Source organism: Uloborus diversus, chromosome 7 (genome assembly GCF_026930045.1).
Source record: "Uloborus diversus isolate 005 chromosome 7, Udiv.v.3.1, whole genome shotgun sequence".
Taxonomy (NCBI): Eukaryota; Metazoa; Arthropoda; class Arachnida; order Araneae; family Uloboridae; genus Uloborus; species Uloborus diversus.
In genome coordinates this window covers 28202104-28224970 of record NC_072737.1, presented here as the reverse complement: position 1 = coordinate 28224970, position 22867 = coordinate 28202104, and the positions used below count along the sequence as shown (strand labels likewise).

General features: G+C 33.8%; 1 protein-coding gene across 1 annotated transcript in view; it reads left to right on the top strand.

The window, feature by feature from the left end:
* Nucleotides 1-22867, top strand: part of LOC129226352 (tyrosine-protein phosphatase 10D-like) — a 77264-nt gene that overhangs the window by 33701 nt on the left and 20696 nt on the right. The window contains exons 15-19 of the mRNA XM_054860954.1: nucleotides 3173-3300; nucleotides 4640-4732; nucleotides 7362-7428; nucleotides 9826-10043; nucleotides 14428-14620. Of these exons, the coding sequence (XP_054716929.1) occupies nucleotides 3173-3300; nucleotides 4640-4732; nucleotides 7362-7428; nucleotides 9826-10043; nucleotides 14428-14620 (699 nt within the window). The remainder of the gene's footprint in view (nucleotides 1-3172; nucleotides 3301-4639; nucleotides 4733-7361; nucleotides 7429-9825; nucleotides 10044-14427; nucleotides 14621-22867) is intronic.

Below are 22867 nucleotides of genomic sequence, written 5' to 3'. Positions count from 1 at the left end.
TAAAGTCAACTCTCGATAATTCGAAGTCCCAACAGGCCGACTAACACGTTCGAGTTATTGGTAGTTCGACTTATGGGGAGTTTCTACAACTGTCTCAATAGTTTGGGACCCAAGAATAATTTCGAGATAAAGGAATATTCGATTTATAAGCTTCGAGTTATCGAGATCAGACTGTATTTTTAAATACGCAGTTGTTTGAACATTTGTCATTATCGTCCATCAAGGTATGACGGGTGAAGATTGCTTCTACATTTAAACGAAGCAACTGCCTGTTTCATGATGTTTTGATACTTGAAACTTTAACCCTAACTCCTGTGGATTAAACCTAAACTCCAGAAGAAAACGTTCATATTTGATCACTTTTTCGTTTAACTTCATTCTCGAAAAATCAGTCTTACTAGTAAAACAGTAAAGATACCGGATCCAGTTCAGTCTCGTCAAAATCAAGCGTTTCCGTGCATGTAAAGAAATATTATTAAATTATCACGCCGTGAATCGAATTTCATTGTTGGTGACGTGAGGAGCGTTATTCGATCATTCGCTATTATATATGTATATATATATATGAGGTTTGCTATTGATTTAATAGTTTTCGGTACGTTTTCCGCACTTTATGTGCGATCAAAAAAATTTTTCTTATTTGAGTTTATAGAGAACTTTTTCAAAAAAGTTAAAATGCGTCAGTCACCATTTGCATAAACTGACCATTATTGAACCCGCGATCCTTCGGCCTCGAGCTTGGTGGTTTACTGATTAATCTACCTCGGCCTTCTGAAAAGTATTTCTTGGTAACAAAAAATCAAATTTACTTTTAATTTGTACATCATAATTTTGTTTCTTTCTCATTTATAGAAATCATATTCATTAAATAATTATATTACTAGCTGCGTCGCCCGGCATTGCACGCTCTACTTCGAAAATAAAAGTTATGTCAAGTGACACGTGTTCAACAATCAGTCTTGAGCAAAAAAAAAAAATCAGTAACATTTTGCGTCAGATTACGGAAAAATAACCATAAAGGAAACATATTAAATCCCCCGATAACAGGAAAAGCCTCAAATCAAAAGTCAGAATATTATTTGTTCATATTTGAGGAAAAAAAAGGCAACAGATCTTTCTCCTCAATGATTTCCTTTACGTTAAAAATTTTAATAACAGCATTGTTACGGAAAGTTGAGATGAAGCACTGAATAATAATTTGAATGGAGGAAAGCCTTCGAAAAATAGGGATTTTATGTCAAAATCTAAGTATAATAATTAATAGTTTTTAATTGATATCAACGTTAATCATTATTGGAGGATTTTTTTTAACAGCCAAACATAAAAACGGGAAAATTACGAATCTATCGATACCTGGTTCGATGTTCAGTTCACTGGCGTTCGGGAGAAGTAATTCGGATATAAGATAGATAGATAGGTACATACGCTCAGTTTTTAATTATGTAAGGTGAACTTCCTCGTTATTTTTATTCATGTTACTACTCCCCCTCCCTCTAAATTGTTGTCACGTGCTTGCAAATAAATCCGTTTATGCTTGAAATCATTTTAAATATGTTGCCCATTTTTCCTACATTTCTATTAAGAGCACCTAAGTATTTTTAACGATATCCTTTAGAAGCTCCCCCCCCCCCCCCGTGTTCTACTTTGTCCCAATTCACTGCGTGGGAAATAGCACTATTCCTTGATTTTACGTAGTTCTTTTAGTGCCCAAGCTGTTTTTACCAGAACGCCGCACCTCATACTAAGATTCATCTCTCGCGTCCGAACACACATAAAATTAAGATACAGGTGGTCTGAAACGTTTTAAAAATTTATTGAAAAACAACAAATTGTCGTATGAAAGTGGGGTTTTCGCCAAAATACTTCACAGTTTCAAGAATTTTTTATGACATTGTAAAAAGAAAAAAAAAATCTAAGTAATCGTAGTATCGTCACAGTAAGAAAAACAAACGTAATGTGAGATGTTTAATCATTTTCTCTTTCTTTACTAATAATAAAGCTGAAAGGCTGGATCTCTGTCTGGATGTCTGGATGTCTATGACGCGCATAGCGCCAAGACCGTTCGGCCGATTTTCATGAAATTTTGCACAGAATTAGTCTATAGCATGGGGGTGTGCCCCTCGAAGCGTTTCTTCGGAAATTCGATTTTGTTCTTTTTCTATTCCAATTTTCGTAACATTTTCCCGAGCAAATTATCATAACGTGGGCGAGTAAATTACCAAATTTTCATAGCGTAGAACCGTAACATGGGAGAGAAAATGAACATAACAAATTGGAGTGAAAGTCTTACTCATTCCAAAATATACAAGCTAACCAAATGAACTTTTAATTTTCTACTACGGGCAAAACTGCAGGTACCGCTAGTTCAACATAGAGCTCTATGTGTGCACCGTTTGTGGGCATGGGATGAACTTGAGTATCGTTTAGATGTGGCTTGAGCAACATACGGTGCACGCATTGGACTCTGGTTATGAAAGGTATTGATTCTATGAATTTTTAAAATGTGGCACATCCTTTTCACAGACCCTGTATATTTGTATCTTTTGTTGACATTGAAAAATGCGAAAAGGGAAGAAAATTACTGAACCAAAAGAATTACAAGCATAACATATACTGACACCCCGGCTGCGAAATCCAGGAAAGGCTGTCTCGTCCTCGTTATTAGGACTCATTAGTCTAGAATAATTATAATCGATCTGGAGGAAGATGTTCTCTCATTGAAGCTGATGTTATCATTACTACATGCTTGTTTTATGGATACGAGCTTTACATCTGTTTTTGAGAAAACAATTTCTGACTATTTGGCTTCAAAGTTCAGTAATCATTCGCAATACTGAATGAAGATTACTGTTGTTTTGGAACGTTTCAAAATATATGTTTCGATTTTTAGTATTAGCATTGAAAACAACAACAGGCCACACGTGACCTGCAGGCCATAAGTTGGGCACCGCTGTTTAATCATAAATATGGAATTAATTCGCAGTACTATCCCTAGGGTCCCCTCAAATCGGTAAACCACAAAGTGATAGATACAGGGTACCCTGTAACCCCGGGATAACATTGTAATTGTTTTAAGCGTAATAAAAGGAATATAATGTAGTGGCCAAGGCTGTAAAGTCTTACTGCGGAATAAAATGCTTCATTCATAAAAATATTTATTTTTGCTTTACAGTTCCTGGGCGAGTTCATTTTTTCAGAGCAGTTGATGTAAAGCCCAATGAAATAACACTGCAGTGGTCTTTGCCAACAAATGAACAAAATGGTATCCTTACAGGCTACAAAATAACTTATTATATTAAGGTATGTGTCTTGTACTTTGTATAATTTTCTAGAATGTTCTTAGAATTTTAATATTCAAACCAGGTCCATACCAGTCAGTGAATAACAATAAAGAAAATATTTTATAGCAGCTTGCTACTACTATTAAAAAAATAAAAAAAAAAAAAAAAAAATTGCTGGGCATGGTGTTATTTCATTGACTCTATTTTCCAAGGATTAGCTTAGCGTATGATCCAACAGAAAAACATTAATAAAGCTTGTTTCATGAATCTAGAAAATTCAAACCATCTCTTAAGTGTTCTTAGTGAAGATGAATGCAATGAAATAACGCCGCGCTGCCTGGAACAGGAGCATAACAGTTCCAAAAGATAATATCAAGGACGGATACACCGGAGGGACGATGGGAGTGATCGCCCCTCTCTTGAGAGATCCTGCACCGGCAATTTTTCAGAATTGAAGTTCTAAAACGCAAGTGTAGGCCATTTTTGAAGTCGTTTAGGAAAGAAATAGGGTTCGAATTTCCCCACCAGAAACTTTTCGGAATTGAAGTTTCAAAAACGCAAATTTCGACGATCTTTGGCGATGCAAGGAGGAGGGATTTGGACGCTTTCCTCCGGTCATTTCGCAAAATTTAAGTCTTATAAAGACGGGATTGTAGACATTTCAGATAGTGTTCCGGGAACGAATGAATTAAGCGACTGCCCTCAGATACTTTTTCGAAACTGAAGTTTCATAGAGCGCAATTTTAGGCGAACTTCGATAATATTAGGGGGAGGGTGTATCGAAACATGCCTCCGGAATTGTTACGAAATTTAAGTTCTAAAACGCAATTTCAGAATATCTCTTTTAACGAAAAAGGAAAGTTGACGTTTTGGAGACCTCCTTAGCTAAATCTCTACATTTAAGTTGTTTTAGATAAAAAAAAGTTACGGGAGATCCACCCACACAAGCATATGATGTAAACAATGAAGTACAAGCGTATGAAGTAAAAGGTAAGTTAAACCACCCCCTTGAAACATTTCTGGATCCGCCCTTGGATAGTATAGTGCAAAAAAAAAAAAAACTTCTGTAGCTGAAGGAAACATAATAAATATTGTGTTTAGTCCTACATTTAAAAAAAGAGCAAGCATAAGTTAGTAAAATTAAGACATTGAAAAAAATTGTAAAAAAAGGAGGGACGTTTAAGGCAAAAAAAATAACTGAATGGGGAACTTTTTTTTTACAAGCGTTATTTAATGTCATCACTTTTATTTAGAATATTATGTATTAAAAAATTTAATGTAACTGTCTTCCTTTTTCGGAATTAAATAATTAACTAAATACTCGGCATCAATGTGTTATTACTTTTTTTTTGTGACAGGGAGCCAACATGCGGCAGTACAAATATTTTGAGCCACCTGAAACAAAAGGTACACTTTTTGGGCTGCAACCGGGCATGGAGTATGTGTTTGAGGTAAGTAATAAGGTGTTTTTATTTTTTATTCAAATATCTCGGTATTCCTTTTTTTCTCTCCATCTTTTTAGCAGGTGCAATAAAGTGTATTGTTTTGTGTGTGTGTGTGTGTGTTTATTGTTTCTTCTTCTACCGACTGGCACTTTATTGTGAAATACTAATATATGAACTGATGCTGATAGATTTAGGGCGGTGCTAACAACTTTCCCAATGTCATCTTCAAATAACGATGACGCCAACACAATTGTTTAGAAACACGTGGAACGCTCACAATTTCTTCTTTCTGTTACCTAATCGTCATTCACCAACAGTTTAGTTTCGAAAATCACCACAAGTGCGTCCCTTGGGATATATATTCAATAAGTTTTCGAAATAGATGAAAAATAAATCAAATATCAAAATATCCTTCATCCAAACTTCACTTGTTGTAATTTTATAGCTAAAACGAACTAATTTGACAATTGAATGAGAGGACAAAATAAACAGTTTAACCTGGCAAACCTAACCTGGCGGCGTCGTAATGCTGTAATAAGGATCTGAGTAGCCTTTACGAATGCTATAGAGGTGCGACATCGATGGCAAAACATCGATGTTAGAAATTAAAACATAGATGGTATTGATACATCGACCAAAAAACATCGATGTTTCCAAACATCGATGTTTTAAAACAACGATCTTTTTATCAATGTGTAACATACATTTTTGAATATACTACACTAATTTCTTTTGCATTGCTAAAAAATAATACGTATCCGACGAATATATTGAAAATATTGTACCTCAAATCATAAATATAATTTAATAAGAATAATTTCGCAACATCTTGATACTATAGTAGGATAAAAATTGATAATAAGACAAGCACCGATTAATACAACTAGTTATAGTAATAAGGAAATATTTTCAAACTGAATGACACTAAGAGTAAATTTACATCAAAAAGGAATTTATGAAAAATTTATCATAGCACTTACCGTCAGTTTAATGATGAGAAAAAGTTGTACTAATTATTTTAAAAATACAAAATTAATTCGAACAATTATTTTTAAGAGCAAGAAATATGTGTTGCACTGTTAGCTAATAATAAACACAAATTGTAATAATAGAGGGACGACTTGTTGGGGGAAGTCGATAAGTAACCCCGAATATTGGTGTTGACAGTTTGGAGAAAAATAATTTTGTTTACTTTGTTCCCAAGAAGCGCATTTCTCTTTTCGCAGACTATCCCACCAGTCAGAGAAACATCTCTTTCCGATGCAACAGAAATTGCCATCACTATCAAATACTTTAAAGCAACTTTTACCAGCTCTCTGTTACCAGTTATAATTTTCACCAGTAACATATTGGATATCCCTTTAGTTTAAGAACTGGGGCCTTGAAATAGAGTGCAAGTTCTGGCACCAGACTACCAGTGTGATGTTCTTCCAATAGCTTTGACCTTATCCTAATTCTCTAGTAAATCTTTTACTATCTCGTAGTGATCTTCCTGAAAATCATCCTCTACGCAGAAAAATTGATCTTATAAAATGGGTGCAAAGAAATGATTTTTTTTGGCAAGTCCATAAGTAAATTTAATTACCTAGCAAGAAAATTGGAGCAAATTTTATGATAATTTTCAATTAAAATGCAAAAACATCAACATCGAAAAAACATCGAAACCAAAGCATCGATGGTCCAAAAACATCGAAAGAAAAACATCGATGTTTTAACAAAAACATCGATGTCGCACCCCTAGCTGTCTTAAGTTTATAATACAAAGGTTGGCACCAAGTATGAAATGATAAGAGATGTAGAGATGTGTATTATGTTATCTATTTCCTCACAGATGGCAGCACTAAAGTAAAGATATGAGAGTGTGAAGTAAATAATCGATGAGGATAAACTAAGAACATCGATACTCTCTTAAAAATATTGAACCCGTGTTTTTTTTTTACATCGGCAACAGACACCTTTACACCTAAGAATTGGATAACTGGGATATTAGAGGGCACAATATATTCTTTTATTTTAAATTTTAATTACAAAAATTCAAAATTTGATTGACAATTTGAAAAAACTCAACAAAATAAAGTTGACGTGTTTCACTATTTTTCTGAAAATACTTTTAATAGTAGTAAAATATCTACCAATCTTACCCCGTCGAGCGGCAAGTTGCCTATGAGCAATTCCATGTCACATAAATCACTTTCTTGACATCTTGACCTCACCATTTCCAATTTCAATAACATTTGACATGAAGGACACGTATGGCAAGATAAGTAATCCTGCCAATTTTCATATTTCTATTTTAAAACTTGTTCGAAATATAGGACTAAAAAAACTCAAAATGTGCGAAAAAAAAAGGAAAGAAAAGTGTTCTTACAAATGAAGGGTTATTTGTAGATAAAAATTATTTAACTTAAAAATGGTTATGAGCAAAATTTTCCATGAAAAAGAAAAACAGTTTGACACAAAAGTACAACTAAAAAAAAAATCCATTTTTTGTCTGAAGAAAAACACAAAACATTTGCCAGAGTGCCTTCAGCAATAAAAAAAATATATATATGTAGACTTTTTATCTGATGTATTTTCAAATGAATGAAATTTTACCGATACGTCTGTAATAGATTCCATATGTAACTTATTACAGATTCAAGCACATACAAAAGTAGGTCCAGGAGGAACAGCAATTTGTGAAGAAACCACACCAATATGGGGTAAGTCTGACCACATACATATATACGCTTTATTATAATGATATAATAACATTAAAATGTGTAAATTTTCAGCAAGTTTTAGACGTGGGGGGGGGGGGGGGTTCACAGTACAAAAATCTTGTTTTTCGTTGGAAAAGAAGTGAATTTTAGAATGGAAGCTTACTTTTGCATTGAAAAAGAAGTTCCTCACAACCGTGTAATTACTGTTTCGAATTTTGTTGAAAACTTATTAAATCTACATTATGTTACAGTGAAATCTTGGTGCAACGAATACCAATACAACGAAAGATCCGTTTCAGCGAAGTCAATTTTTTCTTTCAATTAAACTACCATTATTACGTTGCCTGATTTTCATTGTAACGAAATTCTCGTTACAACGAACTAAAATTACAGTCCTTGAAATTTGTTGTAACGGGAATTCACTGTATTAACTTTTACTTTTTAGCACTTATGTCAACAACGTACGAGAGTTGAAACGAAGGTAGGTTGTTTCTTCCCTGCATTGATACTGCAACGGTAGAAAAGCCACTTTTACAGATTTCTTTCTTTTTTTATTGAAGAATTTAAATGTAAGGGTTTTGGTGACCAATTTGGTCACCGTTAGTGATATTTAAGGACAAAATCTTAATGTCTCAAGAACTAGAGGGAAGACTGTAACCTTCGTGGCCGAAGATAGTGTTCCTTAACATTGCAAGCTTCTTGGTAACAGTTGTGAAAGCGATTACAATTTACAACAGTGAAAGAAATCTGGTGGCTATGATTTGTGATTAGCTTGCGTTTGACCATGATCATTTCATATGATTTTACTTGGTATTGGTAGTGATAAAGTGACTATGTTTCTTCGTATATGCTAATTTTGTTGATAATTAATTGAGTTTACACATTTGGTAATAGATCTAGTTTTTAAAAGTTGCAGTAAATATTTTGTAGGTTATTAAAATATCATAATGTGATGATTTTTTCAAATTTGTACTTTGCTTGTTGTTGTACCAGCCACTGATCATGCACCTTTATAAGCATAATTTTCACGATTATTTGTAGAAAATTTTCCGTTCACATCATCGGCCATTAGTGTGCCAAACTTCGTTCGATTCATGCATCATGCATAACGTTTTGGGCTTCAGTGTGAACAAAAACGTGCTCACGCACATAAAAACACACTCTCACACACATAGACAGATACAATTTTTTTAAGCATGGTCAGTTATGAAGTTAGTACCTTTTAAGTTGCATGACACAGTTTGGCGGAAAAAGGAATTGCCTTGAAAAAAAATTGTGCTAACGAATTAAATTTAAAGCTTGATCTTGTTATAAATCTATAATCAATTCTAATAATAATTATCCATTTATATTAAATCAATTTAACTAAAACAAGATGATAATTGATAAGCAAAGGGCTTACCTTCTATTTGTTCATCTGTTGTTCACGTTGAGAATTCACTCTATAATCATTTATATTTCTTTAATTGTGTAGTTTTGTCCAGTTACTGCTCAACAATAATTTAATTAATAAAGAAATTAACAACCTTTATTAGCTAACGTTACATCACATATCTACACACTTCGATGGTTCGAGAGAGACTGACTGTTTTACAAGATGGACGCGAACGCGGAACAAAAATGAATTAATAAATTTTGGTTTGGATTTGAATGCTTGCGTGTTAGTTTAGAGTTTTGGTTTGCGTTTAGCAGGTTCTTTTTCAATTCACTTCAGAGATCGCAATTTAAACGATATTTCTAATAGATCTCATGAACACACATGTAACAGAAAGATTTAAATATGCCGAATATGTACGAGTCAAACGTAATTTACAAAAGTATGCATTTGCAAGCATACTTTTGTAAATTACGTTTGACTCGTACAACAATGCGCTTTTCTGTATACACTATAACTTCGATTAACAGAAACCTGATTTATTTATTTATTTCCTCAATTTAATGATACATTACCCTAATCCAAATTTTACTGCATTGAATGTCTACGCTCCTCGATTTAACGATATCCTTGATTTACCGATAATTCTTTAAATCCCGTGACAATCTTTCAACGGGAAAAAGACATTTCAGTACTTTTTGAGCACTCCGCTTTATGATCGATACCAATGTAATACCATACCTTTCGATACCTATAATTCTTTAAATCCCTTTGCAATCTTTCAATCGTGGTCACTCTGATTTTCTATACCTTGCAAAAGTATCTTTCTACGGAAAAAAGACATTTCAGTCCTTCTTTTTGAGCACTCTGCGTTATGATCGATACAATTTAATACCACACCTTTTGATACCTATGCCACTTGTTATGAATCAAAGTATCAATTAACACCAGTAGCAGACTAGTATTACTACTATTGGAAAGTTCATATATGCTCAACTTATTTTTTTTTACTTCTTTTTCAGCTCCGCCGCAACCAGAACCGCACATCGCGCCTAAGATGGTGACCCGGACATCCAACTCGATAAAAATTGAATTCAGCAATAACTTCTTCTCCAATGAGAATGGTATGATCACTGCCTACGCTATCATCGTTGCAGAAGATGACACTCAAGACTCGAATTCGCTGAGAATGCCTACGTGGGCAGAAGTTCAACAATATTCCGTGTGGCCTCCGTATCAGGTAATGTTTCTAGATACACTTCGTTCATTTATATGACTAATATTGCCTGCAGGCGCGGATTCAGTGGGGGCTAGACCCCACCCCTCTTTACATAGACTAAAAGTCGCCTTATGAGGCTTTTTGGACTTATGTGTCAAAACAATTGCCCCAGACCGCCATTTATGTCCAACATGACACTTATGTCCTCCTCCGTTTCCGGAAATGACATTCCTTAAAACCAGAAGTTGTTTCCGGCCTTGATTGCATGTGTATGTAGCATTGAGAAGAGATAAAATGGAGGGAGTGAAGACTTTATTTCGTGAAACGAAGACCCCAAGTCACGTGATAGAATTTAAAGCAAAGCATTGGCAGAAGTCAGGTTTCTTTCTCTTGTTTCACGGAAAACGAGCCAACCATTCGTCGTTGTTGAGTCACGTGGCTTGGGGACTTAGGATCAGCTTTTGCTAAGCCAATGATGCACTTACTCCATCCATTTACGAATTCCTGCTCAAAGGTATGTACTCGTGCAATGTTAGCTTTATGCGGAGCAGAAGCAAAGCACTCTAATTTTGCTTCTTTGTCTCTCACACAGGACAAGTGTTAATGACACTTGTCCTTGAAAATGAGGACAAATGTATCTGATGAAGACTACCGAAATCGGACGAGCCGTTGTTGTTAAGAAATAAGCATTTAAGCCTGAAGATTTTTTTTTAAAGGTTCATAATTATTTCAAAAACGATTGGTTTTACTATTATGATAATGGTAATTGCTATTGTTATTTCCCTTAATATATCGTCACTACCACAATTATTATAGCAGTAAAATATGGCTCATAGCTGGTCTTGTAATTTGAAAAGTAAATTTGCCAAAATATATTAATTTTTTTTTTTTTTTTTTTTTTTTTCGCACTTTGGAATGTATCGTAGCTTTTCTTAATTGCAAAAAGAATCAATGTATTATTGAATAACTAAGTTCATTAAACAACTCTTACCAGGAAACATCACGATCAAGGAAATTCAAAAAAATTCCAAATTGGTGACATTCGAAAGAGCATTGGAAAACATGTTTATGGCACTGAAACTACGTGCCCTCGTGACCACGTTATCGAAATATGAGGTCTTAAAAATTGCCGAAATTTTCAGTAAAGTCGCCAAATTTAGCGAGTTTTGTTCAGAAATGGAAGGTACGGCGCGATTTCAACATCTGCATCTGACAAGACATTTCACTTCCATATTTGGTCACCACCAAAGCGCGTGAGAAATAGCGCATTAATTCTTTACTCGGGGTGACTACCATAGCGCGGAGTGTCGTGGCACAGACTGCGGCATTGAAATTTTTAGGGGCTTGTGTTCCGGGATATTAACGTGCAACTGTATAGGGGAAAACGCCACCGCCAGAAATATTTGTTTTATTTTATTGTAAAAACAATGGAAATATAATGTATATTGACTTCAAATCATATTTTCTTTTGACGAATCCCCTAGACCCCAAGGGGAGTTCCTTCAAACATTTATTTCTATCTATAGAAATGTGAATGTGGGTGTATCTTTTGTTGCTTTTCGAATAACTAAAAGTAATTTTCTCGAATAATTTAATTTGAACCTCCCCTCTGTAAAATGTTATGGAGGAGGTCAAGATAAAAATGTCTTTTAGCATTTTAGGTAGTAGTAGTAGATTTTTCTTCACTAGTTTTCGTGGTTATTATTATTGGTGAAATATATTTTATTTCTAAACAAGGTTCTCATAAGTATTAATTATTTTTTCTTTTAGGTTCTGTGCAAAGCTAATTTGTTCTGATTTTTGACATTTTACTGTAGTAACAAAGCAAATTAAAATATACTGCAGTGAGAGGTTCCCTGAGCTTAAACTTTTGGGAAAGCAAAAATTCTCAATTTACCGAAAGAAAATTCAAATTTTGCCGAGCGATAAAATGCGAGTATGCGCAAATAATAATGTATGAAAAGTGACTTTCGGGAGTTAAAAAATTGTAATTATGTCCTCTAATTTGCCGAACTATCAGACGAACTTTGTGGAATAAGGAAATTTTTTGGGAGGTCACAGTGACCTCCCATCAGTGCGCTCCTAACTGCAGTCAACAAGAACGACCTCCTATTACTGCGACCGATCTGTCATAGGGTTCGAGCACAAAATCTCGTTTAAAATTCCACAGATGTAATGATATTTTAGCATCCAATAGAACGTATTAACTGAATACATTTGAATATACCGTTCAAAGTTTAAACTTTTTTGTTATTCTTAAGACTGTGTGTTAAAAAACTGATGTTTAAAACTTTTATGCTTCTGCGGGTAAAATATTTCCACTGAAAGAGTTTATTCGATGATGAAACTGTTTTGAAAAAAATATGATAACCGTAGAGAAACGGTAAACACACTTTAAAGTCTTTTCTTTTTTTTTTGAAAAGTCGTAAATCTGAAGTCTTTAACAGTATCTAAATACGAAGAAAACGACACTTTTAAAGATTTTAAACCATGTTCTCAAATTAAAAAAAAAACGATTTCTGTCAGTTATTTCCAGTGTGTTTTTCGTTATGTGTATCGTTTTCAAGTTATGTGTAAGCCCTCTAACAAGTCAAATAATAAAAAAAAGCTGTATTAATTTTTATTTTGCTCGTATTTGAATTCCCTTTTAACGTGAAACATAATTGGTAAAAGTGACTTCAGTATTTTTAAAAATGACTAAATAACATGCAATGTGATGTGCATTTACGTTATAGCGACTTTCAGTTGCAGTGACAGACTTTTTCGAACTACAGGGGTTGTTGTAATGAACGTCGACTATAAAATTTTTGATAAGAATCTGTTATGAAGTAATTTGCGACATCGTTAGTTTTGCTGTGCAAATTTTTGACATTTACTATCCGTTGTTTTCTTTTTTTTTTAAATTGTTATTTTTTTATTTTAAATTAAAAATTAAACATTTTCGCTAGCAGTGGTCAGACAATAAAACTTCATGAATGATAATAACTTTTGAAAAAATAAATAAGAGCTGGGATACTACAATCCATGATCATTTTCTTTCAACATCAAAAACTATCCATTTTATTTTCAATATGTAAGCTTTAATAAGCATGTTTTTTTTTAACTTATTCATATTAATTCTCGTACATAATTATTAATTACTTACAACACATTTCATAACAAGAGTACAAACTTGAATTAGTTAAGTAAAACACACTTGAAATGCGCTTAAATTCTAAAATGCATTATTATCACGATTACAAAGTTAAATCCTACATTCAATTTCGTTATAAAGTTGTAGCTCCTCTGGATAAAGCTCTCTAGTTTCCATTTCACAGGCTTCATAGTTACTTTTTAATTTTACACACACAAGTAAAGGGTTAATTCGAAACATCGTTTACGCGCTTTACAAGATGACCAGAAATGGGAATGAGAGTCTTGCTAGACGCAGGCAATGAAATCACGTGGTATTTTCCATTTCTTGCCAAGTCTTTAAATTTGGCGAATTTTCGTAAGATTTCGACAGACTTTGACCCCCCATATCTCAAAAACAAAAGGACGAGGGCACACAATATTTGGGTCAAATTTTTTTCTAAAGATACTCTTTCGAATGCGACCATTTTTAACTTTATTCATGATTACTGAACTCGTGATGTTTCCTGGTTAGTACAATGAAGTTTGTTTTAAGCATTGGATAAAAGGAATTGAGTTATGATAACTTTTCAAAAAAACTTTTTTTTTTTTTTTGCTGAAAATTTTAACAACTAAAAATGCAAATCTTGCACTTAGCACCATTTTTTTTTTTTTTTTTTTTTTTGGCAAATACTTATTTGAACATTTTCCAGAGTTACTTGACGGAGAGCCTTTAATGAGTGGTGTGATTCAAATTGGTAGCATTTTTTTTCTTTTGAATTAATTGAAATTAACGTTAAAAAACCATAAATATTTTTGAAAGTAATTTTCAGATTGGAATTTATGTTGATCTATAAGTTCCAGTTTTAAATATTCTTTTCTTCAAACGATGATCTTTTATTTGTTTGTAAATTCCGGTTAAATATTATTTTTATTATTTTTATTAATAGAAAGTCTTCTCGGCATTTCTATTGATAATATGCAAAGCAATATTAAACGGTTCTTTAAAAAAAAAAGTAAATAAAGTTACTTAGAAACTAAGCTACAAAAAAGCTCAACAAACTAAAGTGGGCCATATTATTCTCGGATATCTGTTTCAAAATTAATGCTCATATCTTATCTTCGAGTAAACAATTTTTATCTTCGACATCTTTAAAAAATCCCTGTGTCGTCCCATCCAAACCTTCATATCGTAATATCGTAGCAACACATTCTTATCGCGCTTTACAAACACTCTCTAGATTCAAAGGTCTTCGAGTAAAATACATTTTTTTTTCGAACTTTTATTTTACAGGTGCAGGCACCGTTTTATCCGTTCAACTATTCGTTCAGGGAGGATTTCACTATCGGCACGGAGAACTGCAATGGCGTCAAGGGTTATTGCAATGGACCGCTAAAGCCAGCGACTTCCTATCGGGTCAAAATAAGAGCTTACACAACTCCAATCACTTTTACGGATACCGTATACTCTGTGCAGATACAAACAGGTAATTATTTTAACTAATTATTTCTCATTAGTTGTAAGTACACATGGCTTTTAAGATATTACTTACGGTTAAACCTTTCTCTAAAACTTGGAATCACTAATACTGTTTGACCATGGATTGTATGGAATTGGCAAACATCCAGGTAAGGCGACTCCATCTGAGTGAGGGGGAAAATAAAAATTTTATGCGCGTATTCCGCTCATTTGAATGAGACTCTGCTTAATTTAGAGGCTAACATACATCTGCAAAATCTGACATCCCTGAAAACTAATAGATGCTTCGATTTCCGCATGTAAACCGGATGTTTGCCTTTCCATACAATCCGTGGTTAGACAGTATGCTGTTCCGCGTTACGTTTTGCTGAAAAAGTTAGGTCTTTTCTAAATACAGTTCAACCCGATTGATTGACCTTCGGATTAATTGAAAATTTCGGTACTGGAATATACTGCCGTTTGCAGGTAAAGGGCAGTAACTACATTTTTTTTTTTTGTCGTCTATTGTCGTTAGCTTTATTGTACAAACTTCCTTATTTTGCTTTCGCTGAAGAAAACCCGCGAAAAAAAAAGTCTTGACATTTCCCAATCATTATTATTGAATCCAACACACATTTCTTCAAATATCTCGAAAACTCATTTCGGCTGATACTCCCGTTTACATGCCCACCGCAGTATAGCCCTCAGGAGATTGCCGAAACTTAGATTTAAACGCTCATACACTTATAAAAGTAACTCATAAATGTGATGTTTTAATTATTTACAATAATCATAAAATCATCATTTAATCAGACATGAGTTCTACAGCTAACTGTAATTTCTATTGTGCTGTTAATAATGCCAGGACTGCGGAGTTGGAAGAAAAGAGACCGACTGCAACTACTTTACCCGAAAATCAGTCCAACTCCACGATTAACGTTCCCCAGTCACCATTAATGAAGACGATGGATCTTCGACCGGCTAGGATCGAACCCGAGACCCTCCGGTCACGAGTCTGATTTCTTACCGAGCAGGCCACCACGGCCCCCACTCCACAGCACCTGCAGTTCACTATGTTTTGCCCTACTTTAAACATAAATACGGAGTTAATGGTAGAGAAATTAAAAATAATTGTGTAAAAATACAGAAAGGGTGGAAACACGTGAATGTTTTGTTCCAGTGAACTTCAAGTAATATTGTTTACTTACCAACAATATAAATAAATATTATGCAGTGAAATCCCGTTGCAATGGACTTCAAGAGACCGAGAATGTTGTTCTTAGTAAAGGAAATTTCACTGTAATGTGATTCAAGCAATCTAATGCCAATGGGGTTCTTTCCTCTAGTCAAAAGTACTACTTTTAGCCACTAAAATTAATATAATAAGCAAAAAAAAAAAAAAAAACATGGAGCGAGGAAAAACTTTTATTTAACCAACGCTTATTTTTAATTTTTTTTTTAAATGTCCGATTTTGAAAATAAGGCGTGGCCTTTATGACGTCACAAATGATGTACTTGGGCGCATCTGTCTACCGCGTTTCCACGGTATGATAATCAAGAAGCAAATTAAATATTGCGCTTTACGCTTGCTATATACCACATCGTTACCAGTACACGTGAGTAAAGATGCGAACTAAATATTGCAATCTGTGAATGGCATCAGTGAATGGCATTTCATCATTTGTGATGTCACGTGCAGAAGCGTAATTTCACCATTTAAAATAATTGTTATAAAATATTAAAATTTGTCAAATAATTTTAAAAAAAGGTCAAATCCTATGTTTTTAAGCTTGATCTTTCAGAAAATAATGCTTTTAAAATTTCGGAAGCGACCCCATTATATCGGGACTAAAAATTTGTTTCGTTGAAACGGAAATTTCGTTGAATTGATTTTCGTTGTTACGGGATTTCATTAATAATAAAACAGTTCAAAGAAACCTAACTTTTGAATAAAGTTACACACATTACATTCCATTGTTCGCCTCGACTGTGTTTTAGTCGGGTGAACCTGTCTTCGTTTTTAATGCACTGATGATGGCACTTGTATTTTAGAGTGCCGAAACAGCTGTTTGCTGGTTTTTTAACCTTTTTCCATTCTCAATTTGTACTTTATATACGTTGTCATATTTTATTCACTATGCAGTACAAAGTTTTCGACTACTTTTTATGTAAATCTAACTTTTGTTGGACACGGTTCCGCTGAAAAGTATTTCGGTAATTAAGGTTCCTTTGTGTTTTGTATTTAAAAGCTTAAAGCCTCCACTACATGCTTGTGTTGAGTTTTGTCACTAGTATTTTTCCGTAAATTTTACAAAATAATCAGTACATAGAATAACATTGTTCCATGAGATTTAGTTGCGTAATTTTTTTCCTCTGCACGCCTACACTGTAAAAATGATTCAGAAACGTTCCAGAAAAATAACGGGCTGGTGCCAAATTTCTGCCAGTAACATATCTTGCAAAAGCCTGGAACGTTTTCCGCTAGAAACACTAACCTTCCTGAAATAATCCTTGAATCTTTCTGAAGAATTTAGAAACATCCTCGGTCCGGAATTTTCAAGGGATATTAGGTATACGTTTAACGTAATCGATTAGAACCTTCCTGATTTACTAAGAAAGCTCCCGAATTATCAATGCAACCACGACCAGAGCAAAGGCAGAATTGCAAGTAAGGATCAAGTACCTCCCTCGCACAGCTGCAGCTATCCAGAGTCTTTTTCGCTTTCATTTGAAGCTTTGTCAGTCTGGACGGACCGTAATCGAACGAATGCCGATATATACTTCTTAAACACGCTCTGTCAATCTTTAAACTGGTAGCTAAAACATTTTTCGCAACAGTGAAAAGTCTGCATTTGTGCAACTTGTAGAAATTTAGGAAATGTTTTTGTTATGTTAAACATTACCGAAACATATTATCAAATTATCATACCGTGGCACGAGTTTCATTGTTGAAACTCGCGAGTTACTCGATCATTGGCTATTATTTATATGAGGATAAGCATGCTTGACTGCTCCTTTCCGTCAATAATTCTCGTTTAATCTCTAATAGGATAAATTTTCTAAGTATTGCACGTTATTTGTGAAGGCCCTCCATTGTCCATTACACGCTTGTATTTTGTAATACATTTTCTTTCCTTGAATTTTATAAGTTTGTCAATACAAAAAACAACATTTCTATGCGATATTGGGTTGCATAATTTTTTCTCTGCACGCTTAACATTTTTAGATTTTGAATTAGATTTGTTAAAGTAAGTACAAAACGATTATTCTTATTAATTACAAGCATACTTGACTCTCCCTGTGTTATTGATTATGCTTCAACTATTCTCTTTTGCCCTCTAAAATGATACATTTTCCGAGTAATATGCATCATTTGAAACTTCAAGTCTTCCTCTTACATGACTGTTTTCGAATTTTTACTCTATTTTTTCCGCTGAAGTTTATGCATTGATCAATTCATAGAACAAAACATTGGCACATGTTATTGCGTAATTTTTTTCTCGGCACGTGCTTGGATTTTTATACTTTAAATTTGATTTGTAATGGGTTTGTCAATGTAGACTGGATTTGTCAATGATGAATGTAGACCGTTATACATCATTCAATAGCGCAATGTTTTTTTCTACATGGAAAAGCGACTGGATATTTGAATTTACGTTTTACGATTTATGGTGTGAATTGGCAAGTATGTGTTTCAGATTTCATTTAATTCTATTTTAGTCTTTAAATTAAATAAAACCTTTGTTTACATACGTCAAAGTATTTTTTTTTTTTTTACTTCCTTTTACAAAAAAAGGAAGTATTGTATTCGCGAAAAAATTTTCACTCAAAAATCTACCTTAATTTCTATTTTACTCACCCCCGAATGAATATTAAGTTTTTTTTCGACTCGATGACACGTGGATAAGTGCCTAAGAACGTATAGATACGCGAAATATCCATAATGACGATTCCCGAGTTAATTACAACGAATTTTCTCGTGACGTCTGTATGTACGTATGTACGCATGTGCGGATATGCGTATGTGCGTATGTATGTCGCATAACTCAAGAACGGTAAGTACTAGAAAGTTGAAATTTGGTACGTAGACTCCTAGTGGGGTCTAGTTGTGCGCCTCCCCTTTTGGTTGCATTCGGGTGTTTCTAAAGGGGTCTTTTGCCCTTTTTGGCTGGAAATCATTGTTAATTTCGATGTAAACTCAAGTGGTGTTATAATTTGGCATACAGTTGGCGATATACCGTCAGCTTTTGATCGCCAACTTGGCGAAAAATTTGGCGTTTTTTTTAAATTTTTTTTCTTTTTTTAAATCTGTTTCAATTTGGACGCTGTTGGTGATATTTCGAAAATCTCTTATTGAATCACATTAAAATTGCCAGTTATAGGAAATGACTTAAATTGGAGTAAAAGGAAGTCATGTGATGCGCACATCAGCTCGTTTTTGTTTGTTTTTAGTTAAAATAATTATCTTTGTTTTGTTTCTTACAATAAATCTTCCAAAAAATAAATAAATTAATAAATAAATAAAAATAAGAGTGAAACTTTCTTATAACGAGCGTGGAGGGACCACATTATTTTCTCGTTGTAAACGAGTGCTCGTTAAAAACGGGTTCGTGAAAGAAAACCATAGTTATTTATATATTTCTGTACAGTACCAAACAAGTTGGTTATTTGCTTTGAACTGTCTGATTGTCTCTTTTTTGTTGTTTTCGAGGATCATGAAACCCGAAAAACATTGTCCTTTTGCGTCCGTGGATTCAAAATAGTTAGAAGTTTTTTTACACGTTAGAAGCATTTGTGTACGTCGAGGGCTGTTGTCTTTAGGATTTATATCTCATTTACAACTTTCGGCTGAATTCAAAACGTTTATGGATTTTTTTCAACAATAGGATAACCTTTTCTGATGTGGAAATCAGCAGAAATTTTATGAAATGCCAAAACTTCGTTCGCTTTAAGTGGGGTTTGCTCGTTAAAAGCGAGGTATGTTCCAATAGACTAAACATTGTACCAACCAAATCTGTTTGTTTTACTCGCTAAATCCAAGTTCTCGTTAAATCAGATCTCGTTCTAAGCGAGTTCGACCTTATTATTAGGAGGTTCGACCTTATTTCTACTCGATTTTATTTATTTATTTTTATTTATTCATTTATTTTTTATTGATTTATTTATTTATTTTTGCTGCAGCAAAAGAGCAACTTGTCAAGGCCCGACTATGACTTTTGAGGACACGGGGCACGAACTTTATTTGGTGAATTTCGAAGTTTCAATCTTAAAACTTTGAATAGCGGCAACCTTATGATTGGAGAACTTTTGTTTTGGCAACCCTCAATACCATCGGTTTTGTAATATTTTTACGAAAACATTGGTTTTGTAATATTTTTACCGAAACATCAGTTTTGTAATATTTTTAACCAAACATCGGTTTTGTAATATTTTTTTACATAACTTATGTGGAAACTTGATGAGGGTAAATTACTCATTTTGGGGGCACCTTTTAGCCCCTGACAAAAGGCAACCTTACTTTAACGTTTTGTTTACAGCTTTTATTCATCATTTGTGACAACAATTTCCGGAAACTCGATGAGGGTAAATTACTCATTTTTGGGCACCTTTTAGCCCCTGGCAACCCTGATTAGTTCACACGCAACGGGTAGGCAACCAAACTTTAACGTTTTCTTTACAACTTTTACTCTTCATTTTTCACAACAATTTTTGGGAACGGCATGAGAGTAAATTACTCATTTTTGGGCACCTTTTAGCCCCTAGCAACCCTGATTAGTTCACACGCAACAGGTAGGCAACCAAACTTTAACGTTTTCTTTACAGCTTTTACTCTTCATTTTTGACAACAATTTTTAGAAACGGGATGAGGGTAAATTACTCATTTTTGGGCACCTTTTAGCCCCTAGCAACCCTGCTTAGGGACCGGAAAAGGTAGGCAACCTTATTTTAGCGTTTTATTTACAGCTTTTACTCATCATTTATGACAACAATTTGCGGAAACTCGATGAGGAGTAACTTTTCGGAAACTCGATGGGAGATAAAATTACTCATTTTTAGGCACCTTTCAACCCTTGGCAAACCTGATTAGTTCACGTGAAAGAGGTAGAAATTCTTGCTTTCACGTTTTGTTTACAACTTTTTTCTTCATATATGGTAACAATTTTGGAAAACTCGATGAGGATAGGTCAAGCCTAGGGGGATCTTAGACTATGATTTAATCCGTCTCTTTCAGCACATGAGTCGACCGTAGTCGACTACACCTAGAGTCCTAGACAAGGTTTTTTTTTTTTTGTCGTTCTTTTTAGATTGATTTTTTTAATTTAAAGTACGATAATCAAGGATTCCTAACGTTTTTACCACAGTGCTTTTTTTTTTTGATAAATAAATAGCTTGATTTTGCTTTTACGACCTTTTGAAGTTCCTGATTCCCTGAAAAACTAACAGTGTCAGGTTGCAGAAATTTCTGACTAACACTTAAACCGAGGCTTATGAATTCTCCCATTTACTTTCATTAAGTTTTTCCGAATACATTTGTATTACGTTTAAAAACAAAACTTCTTTTTTATACACTGGTATCTTTATGCTAAAAAATATATCCATTCAAATTTTGTGCGGTTTTGTGGAACATCAACATCATAATCTCTTATCTTGTTGTTAATCCTACTAATAGCAAATAGGTGACTTACTTTTCGCTTCGAGTAAGTACAGTTTAAAAAATGACTACCACACTTTAGAAAGTGGCTACCATTCAAAATTCCTCTTCTAGAGCTTTAACAGCTGTATTGCTCACGCATACCTTCATCTAGAGGTGCGACATCGATGGCAAAACATCGATGTTTTAAAACATCGATCTTTTTATCAATGTATAACATACATTTTTGAATATACTACACTAATTTAAGCAATACAAAAGAATACGTACCCGACGAATATATTGAAAATACTGAACCTCAAATCATGAATATAAGTTAATAAGAATAATTTCGCATCATCTTGGTATTATAGTTGGACAAAAATTGATAATATAAGACAAGCACCGATTAATACAACTAGTTATAGTAATAAGGAAATATTTTCAAACTGAATGACACTAAGAGTAAATTTACATCAAAAAGGAATTTATGAAAAATTTATCGTAGCACTTACCGTCAGTTTAATGATGAGAAAAAGTTGTACTAATTATTTTAAAAATACAAAATTAGTTCTAGCAATTATTTTTAAGAGCAAGAAATATGTGTTGTACTGTTAGTTAATAATTAAACACAAATTGTAAGTAATAGAGCGACGACCTGTTGGGGGAAGTGTATTAGTAACCTCAACTATTGGTGTTGACAGTTTGGAGAAAAAGAAGTTTCTTTACTTTGTCCCCCCAGAAGCAGGGCTGTGGAGTCGGAGTCGGAGTCGAAGAGTCAGAGTCGGGCTGATTTTGAGGTAAAGGAGTCGGAGTCGGAGTTGTTAGAAAACATGCCGACTCCGACTCCGGGCTTCTTTTTTTCTTTCCTTTTCACTGATTCTCCTTGCATTTTTTAAAAACTGACTACCAATCGGTTCGATTACATGTATAAAAAGATACTAATGAGAAAATAACTGCCATTATGGCAATCAGCTAGCTGGAGTGCTTACCGAACTTTCTGTAGCCGTCCCCTAGTTTGCTTGCTTTTGAACTTAACTAATAGCAACTGTCAGCAAACGGTTTGTTGCCTAACATTTTCAAGTAATCACTTTCAAATAAAAATAGAAATATAGTGTTTTGTTCGATCTCAGTTATAAAATAGTAAAAGAAACGTAACAAAATAGTAAGTCGAGGCCCTTAGCTAAGGTTGAAACGTTTAAGGGTGATCGGCAATTTCAAAAAAGTTCTGGCGCGAAAGCACGAATCCAAAAAATCCGATGAAATAATCTAATGTTTTTTTCTTCATTAAGATTATTTCTATAAGCTTGGTTCTCACTAAAAAGTATGGAACAAAATAAGTGTAAATGATTTCTTGATTACAACCCTCAATAATTGCAGTTAATCTCAAAATCTTCATATTAAAGTTAATTCTAAAGCAGCTAATAAAATTTAAATTAAAAATTTAGCGAAGAAGAAATATTTATATAATATAGTAGAAGCTATTCGTACAAATTTGTATACCGCCGCATTTTGTGTAAAATTAGCTCCTGACGTATATGTGCCCTATTTTCGTTGAAATTTTATTGATGAAATATAATTTTAAATACATTCGAGAAAATTTTCGGAATTAGAGTATTTATATTTTTTATAAACTCTGAAATT